This window comes from Elephantulus edwardii, unplaced genomic scaffold, assembly GCF_000299155.1.
Source record: "Elephantulus edwardii isolate Elephantulus edwardi_28Jun2011 unplaced genomic scaffold, EleEdw1.0 scaffold00009, whole genome shotgun sequence".
Taxonomy (NCBI): Eukaryota; Metazoa; Chordata; class Mammalia; order Macroscelidea; family Macroscelididae; genus Elephantulus; species Elephantulus edwardii.
In genome coordinates, this window is record NW_006399759.1 from 21,266,094 (window position 1) to 21,277,234 (window position 11,141).

General features: G+C 40.7%; 1 protein-coding gene across 1 annotated transcript; it reads left to right on the forward strand.

The window, feature by feature from the left end:
• The first annotated feature begins 2,531 nt into the window (after positions 1-2,531).
• On the forward strand, positions 2,532-10,613 carry RDH14 (retinol dehydrogenase 14 (all-trans/9-cis/11-cis)). The gene is made up of 2 exons (XM_006880659.1): positions 2,532-3,003; positions 9,935-10,613. The coding sequence occupies exons 1-2, from the start codon at positions 2,611-2,613 to the stop codon at positions 10,550-10,552; spliced, it is 1,011 nt and encodes a 336-aa protein (XP_006880721.1). The 5' UTR covers positions 2,532-2,610; the 3' UTR covers positions 10,553-10,613.
• The last annotated feature ends 528 nt before the right edge of the window (positions 10,614-11,141 follow it).

Here is an 11,141-nt window from a genome sequence, read left to right on the forward strand (position 1 = left end):
TTGCACTAAATGCATGGCCTCAGAATCCATCTGAATATATTAGCTGTTCCATTGTGTTCTAGGCTACTCTACAGTTAGCCTAGATATTCCTCCCTCTTTTGCACAGGTCTTCTGCTATTTCGTGACAAACCACACATACATATGCCAACCCTGGCTTTAATTAAGACCATGTGTGGCATACATCTTTAGAACTATAATTTGGTGCATGGCAATTTACAACATATCAGATGTAAATTTATTGAATGCCCGCTGCTTTTTAAGAGGTTCTTCTATGTAAAGACAGCAAGAAAGACTCAAACTTAATTCTAATATTTGGAAATGAATAGCCTTAACAATGCAGTGTTGTTGTTAGGCATTACTGAGTTGACCACAATTCACAGCAATGCTATGAATAATTAATGGATCTGAACCTTGCCCTGTCCTGTGCTATCCTATTATCTCTGATATATTTGAGCCCATTGTTATAGTTACTGATCTGGTAGCCAAATGTGTGAAGTCAAATAGCCAAGAATAGAGGGCTCTTTATTGTCAGTGCTAAATAAGGATCATGCATGAAGTTAAGAAAGTGGAGATCTGTATGTGCTTTAAGTTGTAGGGAAACAGAGAGAAGAATTGAGCTTTGAAGGACAGACATAATGTACACAAATAGAAAGGAAGCAAGTAAATAGAGATGTGCTGGGGCCTAGCTGAGCTTGAACAGCAGCTTCAGATTGGGAATAAAATGGACCAAATAGTCAACTCTCATAGTTCCCATTCCTCATGCATGTCTAACATTAATGACAATTTTTTTTCCCTACCTGAGAACACCATTTCCATTCTCCTTAAGGAATTCTCCTGGCATCTAATAATTTTTTTAAAATTTATTTTATTTCATTATTTTTTGTGTGTACCGTCAGATCAGATCTGACTGATACAGGAGGAGATTGTTCCTCCTCCAGCAGAGCATCTGGTGGATTCGAACTGTGTACCTCCAAGATTGCAGTGCAGCTTCTTGCCACTAGGCCACCAGAGCTCGCCCAATTTTTCCCTTTGTATAGTGAATATTAGTTATATGCTATATCAATCTTGGGGAGTTCTGAGTGGCCTAGTGGTAAGGAGATGCACTGCAATCCTAAAAACACATGATTCAAATTCACCATTTGTTCCATGGAAGATGAAAGATGGGAAATCTCCTCCCATATGATTAAACTACTGCTGAAAACCCATTAGAGGATCAGCTATGTGTGAGTCGGTTCCAACTCCATGTTACTCAACATCTTGGGAATTTATTTCAAACTTCAAAATTACTTATCTTGAACTGTGAAACAGTATATACCCTACGGGTAGAAATTGTGTTCTTTTTCTCTGTTGCACTCACAAGGTCTGACACATGGCAAGAAATTGGTGCATGTCTCTTGAGTGAATGAGTAGAAGAATAAATGACTTCTTAAAAGTGACAGCCTAAAGTTATAAAGATTTCAACCTGTTGAAACATCCTCGTGGCAACAATATCTGGAATTTACTAAATATTTTATAGCTTACAACATACTTTTCCATCCATTAGCAATTGGTCTATTGTCAATGAGGTTGGCATTTGTGAATGGTATGGTGCAAGCTTGTGCCTGATCCGAAGTCTGTTTATACCAAGTCCAAGCTTTTCCCACTGTACTTCAGACAATTTAAGTAAGACCATTGTTTTCTGAGGGTTGGTATCCCCCCTCCTCCATGGAGACCAATGGTCTTTATAGTCTTACTCAACTTACTCAGTGGTTCTCAACGTGCATTGTGCAAAGCAGCAACATTCATCAGAATCATCTGGGAACTTCCAGGAAATGCAAAGTCCCAGGGTCCCATTCTGTACCAACTCTAACACTGGGCCAGACATTTTTGTAGTTTATAGGCCATCCAACCCTGCTGCCTGAACCACGCTGCTAAGTGCTTATTAGCATTATCTGAGAGGAAGGGTGGATATACGGAAGTGAGAAGCCCCTCCAGACTTCAGCAAGGCAGGGACAATTCTCAAGAGGGTGGACATAAGTTAAACTGATGATTAACAAGTTAGGACCTCAAATACAGTAACTGAAAACAAGAGTTATAAAGAGATTTATAAGTCCAAAGTATTCACTAGGCATTCCCTGGTGTCACTACAGTTCTGGGATTTCAGGTTGTATGAATTCCCACTACCTGAAAACTAGGTATCCAGTTCTGTCTCCCTGGTTTGGAGCAAACTATACTAAAAGCACCATGGCCTTGACCATTGTATTCACCATTATCAAACACAACCCCTCAAGTTGATTCACACTGCTAGGGACAATCGCCCCACGGGGGTGTACAACACTATAAACCACACTCCACTTCTCCAACTGAGCGACTGGTGGGTTACAATCTGCACACCTATGGATAAACCCTGTGCAGAATCACTCCATCACCAGGGGTTTTTACTTCCCAACCAATCAAAACTGCTGCTCTGAGATGAGAAACTACAAGTCCCAGCATGCTTCACGTCGCCCAGCAGGGGAGGTTTGATCAGCCCCAGAGTTCTTCTCGTGCAGGTGGCAGTCTCCGTTTGGGAAGTCTGGCTTTTCCGGACTCCCGCCCAGCGACCTGTGGGTCATCTTGGCCCGAACAAATATGACAGTTGCTACAGTGGCAGCACTACTGGCAGCACTGGGTGGGGGGCTGTGGCTGGCGGCTCGGCGGTTCGTAGGGTCCAGGGTCCAGCGGCTTCCCAGCGGCAGGGCCTCCGGCCTCATGCAGGGGAAGACCGTGTTGATCACTGGTGCCAACTGCGGCCTGGGTCGCGCCACCGCGGCCGAGCTGCTGCGGCTTGGGGCGCGGGTGATCATGGGCTGCCGGGACCGCGCGCGTGCCGAGGAGGCGGCCGGGCAGCTCCGCCGCGAGCTGAGCCAGGCCGAGGGCCCCAGGCCGGACCCCGACGCCAGCGCGGCCGGGGAACTCATCGTCAAGGAGTTGGATCTGGCCTCCCTGCGCTCAGTGCGCGCCTTCTGTCAGGAGCTGCTCCAGGTGTGCGCTGGGAAACAGAGCCCAAGAGGAGGGGATGGAGGAAAGCACAAGGACATGCTTGCTGGGCTTCGGGGGCGGGGCCTGATGGGCGCGGGGCTGAGCTGGGAATGGGCGGCCGCAGAGAAATTGGGATGTGACTGCATAAAAAGACAGCTTGTCTGATGCTCAGGAAGTTGCTTTAGTAACCAAAGGCTGGTTTAACAGTTCGAATCCAACAGCGACTCCATGGGAGAAAGATAAAGAGTCAGCCATGCAATTTACAGCCGCTAAAGCAGTGAGTGGCTGGAGGAGAATGGGCAATCTTCCCGTGCAGTTAACTGCCTCCGAAAACGTGCTCGAGGGTCGAAAATCTGCTCGAGAGTCGGCTGTGAATCCCGTCTGACTTGAAGGCACACAACAAGGCAATGAGTCAATGTTAATAGAGAATACATACAACAAAAGCTTGTTGGATGCCTGTAAGTTGCCACCCTGGGAAAGTCGCCGAACTTAAAGAGCCTTCTCGTGCCCTCTTAGAACCTGAGAGCGAAATGGCCCCAAGAGTAAAAGAATTAACCAGTTTTAAAAGTACTTTTCTTTTGAGAGGGCTGTCGAGCAGTAGAGCCACCAAAGCTCTGAACTGAATTTCCTGTGTCAGCAGTTAGTCTGTGTTAAGCCCGCTCTTCTGTCACAGAGCCCATTAACATTTGAGGAAATTGCTAGTTTAGGACTCAGGGAATAAGCAGTCCATTTTGTTTTGTTTTGCTTTTGTTCCAGGGGTAGGGAGGTCAGCTGGCCAGCCCCAGTGGACTTATGAGCACCATGCTTAGGTGGACTTTGGCTGATTTCCGAAAGAGAAGAGCAAGATCTCTCAGTCATAACACTTTGAACTAGGATAGAAACAAAAATCTGTAATTTAATTAATGAGATTTTATTGCATGCTGACGTATGAACCTTAAAGTGCTCTTGGCTCTGCTTATTAAAATGCCACCCAGGCAGGCGCCTTTGACTCTAAGGGTTGTCAAACTTTCGCAGTTTTGGGCACCCTTCACCAAATCAAAACCATTGCCACTGAGTTGACACCAGCACCACAGATACTGGTTATTATTTTTATCCCTGTGAGAAAGAGTAGAAATGCCTATAGCATTTCCAAGGTTTATCGTTAAGGAAGCAGATTACATCTTTCTCCCACAAAGCAGCTGATGAATTTGAATCACTGTCATTTCGCATAGGAACTGAGTGCTTAGCCCTTCTCTAGGATACTTTTCAGTCTTTGCTGTGCAGTCACAACAGATACAGCTGACTCATAGCTAACCCTCCACAGAGTTTTCCGAGTCAGTAAGTAACACCAGAGGAGACTGCCCATCTTTCTCGGAGCTGTTGGTGGATCTGAGCCGCCAACACTTTTGTGCCACTTCTAGGTTAGCAGCCCAACTCTCTATGGAGTACAGCAGAGCTCTAGGACACCCTTGTATACTCAGAGCCATCTCATAGGTCACCCTCCATCTGGTTTTAGGAGGCAGTAAATCATATGAAAGATTTCTTAGTGATGAGTAATTTTTTCAAGGTTAATTTGGAGTGACCTAGTGGGTAAGGAACAACATCTGACAGACAAGCATGTTAGTGAAAGGAACAAATGAGAGACACTTCCCCTTACAGAGATAACCATACATACAGTGCCCTTCTCCTGTATGTGTGTCTTGTCTCTTCCCTTTCCCTAAATATTAGCATCATTTGCACTCCCTCCTGCCCCATCTAGCACCTCCCCACCAGCAACCCTTTGATAAGACATTTTAGGTCACAAGTCACTTTTGTGATATCTTGCACCTCGCATAGGGTTGCTGTGAGTCACAGATTACTCGATGACACATAACAACAACAGTGGGTAAGGAGGTGATTCCAATGCAGTAGCTGCTCCAGATGGAGAAAGATCAGCAATCTCTTGTGTGGTTTACAGCCTCATAAAATCCACTGGATAGTCAGCTGTGAATTGGATTTGATTCAAAGGCAGTGAATTTGAGTTTTAGGCCAAAAGAAATATTTACTATTTTATGTATTAAACAGATCATATAGGCAAGTCTGATATCAGGAACCTCTCCAAAATACTGATGAGCAATGATGTCAGTTTGAAAACTAAGGTGTGCCTGATTCAGGCCATGGCCTACTCAGTCACCTGCTATGTATTAGAGAGCTGGACAATGAATAAGGATTACAGAAGAAGAGTGGATGCCTGTAAGTGTGGATGTGGGAATAATAGTGAATATCCCATGTACTGCTAAAAGAACAAAGAGCTATGTCCTGGATAGGGTGCAAACAGAGTGCTCCTTGGAGACATATAGTTAGGCAAGGCTATTTCTTAGGGATATCATGCTTAGAAAGAGAGCATCAGGAAAGGAGAGGAATATCCCCAATGAGATGCATTGACACTTGTGACTTCAGCAGTGGGCTCTTTTGTCTCAGATGATGATAACAGAGTATAGGGCAGGTTTCAGGTTGGCTGCTCTTTGAGTCTCTATGAGTCATACTCTGTTTGACAGCATCTAACAACAAATAGGTATTTGTGTCCTAACAACTTGATACCTTTTAGAAAAAAAAATAAGATTCATGAGTGAAAGACAAAAGGTGTTTCTTTCTTAACAACCATAATATCTAATGAGCTGTGTGTTCCTTTAGTCACTGCCAATTTGTTAAATCTTATAATCACATGGCACACTCTTACTCTCATTTTTTGACCCAGGTTGTTTTTGAGCATGGCACTTATTTTTTTGTTGTTGGTACAAGTTACTGAAAACTCTGCTCCAAAAAGTCTGTAAAAGCATTACAAAAAGAAACAGTATAAACAAATATAGGTGTGAACTCTCTGGAATTAATAGTTTTATTTTGTTGAGAATATGATGATGTTTTCCTTAAAAATGCAGAATATCTTATAACGCCTTGGGAATTTGGACATTTGGTACAATTTGGGAGTTATGTTCTTGTTAGATGCCATCGAATCAAGTATGACTGATAGTGACCCTGTGAACCATGGCTCTGAATCTTGTCCTATCCTGAGTCAAACTTACCATCTCTGACACACTTGACGTTATGTCACTGTCAATCTTTATCATTGAAGAGTTTTCATCTTTTGTGCTGATCCTCCTATCTTTCCAAGCATCATGTCCTCTAAGGGCTGCTCCTGACAACAAGCTCAAAGTACCTGAGACAGAATTTCAACATCCTTGCCTCTGGGGAGAACTTTGGTTTCACTTTCTCTAGGAAATACTTTTTTGTTCTCTCAGCAGGCCATGAGATATAAAATAGCAGTGATATTTTGTTTCTTATGGAGAGTAGATATTAAGAAAATAAATGCTAAAATATAAGAGCTATTGTATGCATTAGGTTTTACTATTTTTATTAAATTGTATTGGCTTCATTTTATTTTGTGCCATCAGGTTGAGACTAACTCATAGTTGACCGTCCAGTAGGTTTTTAGAAGACTATAAATTCCATAGGAGAGTCCCCATCATTCTCCCTCAGAGCAGCTGGTAGATTTGAACCACTTGCCTTTGGGTTTGCAGCATAATTCCTTACCCACTAGGCCACCAGAGCTCTCTGCTTATTGTTTTTGTTATGTGATGACAAGCTGGAAGTGACTCCTAGCTGACTCTCCAGTGTGTTTAGAGGCTGTAAATCACATGGAAGGAGATTGCCCATCTCTCTCTGGCAGAGCAATGGGTGGATTTGAACAGTGTGATTTTGGGTTGACAATGCAGCTCCTATATTCCTCCTGTAAAGATTTATATAGCCAATGAAGGGCTGTTAGAGTGGAAAGAACACAAAGATTGTGGATTTTTGTTGTTGTTGTTTTTGCTGCTATTGTTTTTAACTAGTACTTTAAGGAGTCCTGCTGGTGCTGTAAGTAAGTGGTCAACACTGACTGAAAGGTTGGTGGTTCAAAGCCCCACAGTGGTTCCGAAGGAGAAAAACCTATCAGTCTGCACCCATAAAGGCTGTAGCCATGGCAGTTCTGCTCTGCCGTTGTGAGTCCAGATCAACTTAAAAGCACCCAAAACAATACACTACTTGAGTTGCATGAAAGAGCCAAATATATAAAGAAAGAACCTTGTTGCCCTTGTTTTTGTCGTTGGTTCCCCACCTCCTGAAGCTTCCAGCTGGCTTGGAAATTCCATGGTTATGAAGAGGGAATAAAAAAGGAAGTGTGGATTTCCCACGGGCTGGCATTTTTGGTATTTTTACCATTTATCTTCTAGAATTCTAAAAAATTAGTAATTGATAAAGTCCTAAAATAACAGAAGCCCAGCAAAGAATGATGGTTCAGAAATGATTAATTCAGGAAACCCTTCCAAAGGATTAGTGGAAAAGAACACTCCTTTCTTTCCCCCACGAATGAACTCTTGCCTTTTTTGAAGCTGACTATTGGAAAAGCTACAGGTGCTCAGGCAGACAGAATGAGAAATTGCTAATCCTCTGACAGGTAGGCTTTGATAACAGTTGTGAGATTTAACACATTTTTTCCTTTCATTTATACTTGGCAGAAGGGTCAGTGAAATATGAAATTTGACCTCACATTAATTTAATCACTGTGTCTTCTCACCTGGAACATGTGTAATTTCTCCGTTCATCAAGAGAGACCTAGAGGAGCCAAGAAAGGCTAAAGAGGGAATGAAAAGACTTTAGGACAGTCTAAATTTTAATATTCTAATCTAGAAAGATTCAGGGGTAAATAGTCAAAGTGTAACATTCTGCTCTATAGACTCTTACACAGCTGTGGTGGCCTAGTGGAGTTACTCAACTAACACAAAGATGTGTGGTTCAAATCCACGTATTTGAGTCTAAACCAGGTGTTTATTAAGCATCTAGTACATTCTCAGCAAGGAAGATGTGGTGACTTAGTTGTAAGGAGTTGCACTGTGAACCCAAAGGTAAAAGGTTTGAATCCATCACCTGCTCTGTAGGAAAGAGATGGACAGTCTCCTGCTGTGTGATTTACAGCCTCTGAAAACCCACTGGAGGGTCAGCTATGACTCAGTTTCAACTCAATGACAGATAACAACAACTATATATCTCTTAAGAAAGAAGCCCCTTGAAGCTTCAAAGAGATTTTCAGGTAGGGAAGCAAGGAATGAGCTCTAGGGTCAATATGAATGTTAAAGGTATTTGTTAATAATCTTATGTCTGTTAGCATTGTGAAGGATATTATTTGTGGTTTACTTGAATTACTTCTGATGTTTTTTATTTAATACTTTAGAAATATTTTTTTCCCTTAAACTTTCCTTGAATTCTCTGGTGTTCTCTTCAGTTATATTTTGCATAATCGGTCCTTTATTGCAAACCCTAGTTTTACGAAAATAGCTTGCACAAGCTTTGCCTTCATGGGGCCATTTATGGGTTTTTGTTTTGGTTTTTTAAAAATTTTTTATTAATTTCAATGAACATTTACAAAAATTTTGGATTTCCATTCATTCATTGTTGCACTTTTCTCCCCTTCCACCCCTGGTTCTCTCTTCTCCTTGAAAAGCAAAAGAAAAACTTCTTCATTGGTATACAATCCCCCACCCCGAGTATACTCCACTCTGCAACCTTCATTCCAAACTCTTATAACCATAATTCCCTAAAATATATTACTTTTAAACTGTTATCTCCTTCATAGGCTTCAATGTAGTATACATCATTTATCCAGTTTTTCTCAGTCTTACCCCCACCCTGATGTCAGCCTTATCTTTAAAGAACAACAAAATTAAACTTTCTTATCTTTGACCTTAGTATTGTTCCCTGGAGAGGGTTAAACCCGACTACTCCTTGGAGGCAAGGATTCTGAGGCTTCCTCTGACATACTTTGTTCATGTTGTAAGGAGAGACCGGTTTTTGGAGGACATCATGCTTGGGAGGGTGGAGGGACAGCGCAGGAGGGGGAGACCCTCTGGGAGGTGGATTGATTCAGTGACTGGGGCAATCGGGATTAGTGTGTCAGAGACAGTGCGATTGGCACAGGACAGAGCAGAGTTTAGAGCTATTGTAAATAGGGTCGCTATGAGTGATGGCACATAACAACAACAACATTGTTCCTGGTAACATTTGTTAATCAGCTCTAGGTCACAGAGCCTCTCTAGCAATGGTTTGAAAAGCCCAATTAAGAAGCTGTGGGTGGTTTCCTAATAAAGAGAAGGAACATTGATTGATATAGAAGAATTTCATCTTCAGCCCTTTGTTTTGTCATTTAGGAGCTCAGTTACACTAGGCAAGTTACCTAACTTAAAAACTCTTTAAGATAAAAAAAATACCCCAAAAACTGAAGCAAAGAAATTAGGTGAGTTGGTCAGTTGGGAATAATAAATGAGATTACTTTTTTTCCTTTCTTGAAAGCACAGATATTTAATTAAATTCCGTAGGTTGCAAGAATCACAGCCACATTTATTATGATCTTGATCTGTTCTGAATTTTACTTGACAATTCCCAAATTAATATTTTCATAATTCACCCAAATTTAAGAGGTAAAATCTAGAATTAGAGGAATATTCCTTGTTCTCACATTAACTGTTTTAAGAATGATCCCATTATTGATCATATACTTAGTCAACTTTGTAATGAAATAAATACCAAAACAGGTGTATTTGTAACTATCCTTATGTTACCAGAGATAAATGCTCACTTTCAGTAAATTTGGCAGCTTACTGTGAATAAATATATTTCTGCATGTCTCTTTAATAAGTTAGAAGAAGACACTGTTGAATAAATGGTCATCAGTGTTAATATGCAAAGGAATACCTACCTCACCCCTACCCTGATTTTAAAAATTTGCTAATATTCTAAATAGCTTTGATTTATAAGCTAACAACTGAAATGGAAAACTATTAGTCTTAAGTGTAGTTTTAAATAAAACTTACTTGTCATGAGCAGTAAAAGAAGTTAAAAGCCAGTGTTCATAATCTTTCTCTTCTCTTTGTAACATTTAAAGGAAGAGCCTAGACTGGATGTCCTGATCAATAATGCTGGGATCTTCCAGTGCCCTTATATGAAGACTGAAGATGGATTTGAGATGCAATTTGGAGTAAACCATCTTGGGCACTTCCTACTCACCAATCTTCTTCTTGGACTCCTCAAAAGTTCAGCTCCCAGCAGGATTGTGGTAGTTTCTTCCAAGCTTTATAAATATGGAGACATCAATTTTGAAGACTTGAACAGTGAACAAAGCTATAATAAAAGTTTTTGTTACAGTCGGAGCAAACTAGCTAACATTCTTTTTACCAGAGAACTAGCCCGACGTCTAGAAGGCACAAATGTTACTGTAAATGTGTTGCATCCTGGTATTGTACGAACTAATCTTGGGAGGCATTTAAATATTCCACTGCTGGTCAAACCACTTTTCAATTTGGTGTCATGGGCTTTTTTCAAAACTCCAGTGGAGGGTGCCCAGACTTCTGTTTATTTAGCCTCTTCACCTGAAGTAGAAGGTGTATCAGGAAAGTACTTTGGGGACTGTAAAGAGGAAGAACTTTTGCCCAAAGCTATGGATGAGTCCGTTGCAAGAAAACTCTGGGATATCAGTGAGGTGATGGTTGGCCTATTAAAATAGAAGTAAGATGTAAAAGAGAGCTTTTTGTAAAACTGGATAGCACTTGTATCCAGGACCAGGACAATAATATTGCTAAGAGGTACATATGGATACTTTAAAATTACAAAGTGATATTTTAGAAGTAAAAATTGCAGATAAAGTCTTAAAGTATAATAAAAATAAGAATATTTTAAAATTATGTTTGGTCAAGCATGCACTGCAACTATAGGGATTTGAGTAACTGAAAACAAAAATTTGAGACTTTATTTTTTTAGTTTCATGGCTAAAGTGTTCAATATTGCTACTGTAAGCTGATTTTTTGTGGAAATAATATGTCCAGTATGTGTACACAATTCTTATGTAGAATAAATTTATTGGTGCATATTTTTAATTGTGTATTTCGTTATTAGTATCATTTAATTCATTCTTACTATCACCAGCTTTAATGATCTTGGTATCTCATGGTTGTTAAATAATTTAGACACTGTTTTTGAAGATAATATATAGAAATTTCAAGTGTAATTTTGTCACTTCTTTAAAAAGTTGGTGGTTTCCAGTGGACCATAGTACAGAATTCTTTCTTCAATTACAAGTTTTTACTCCAATGGAA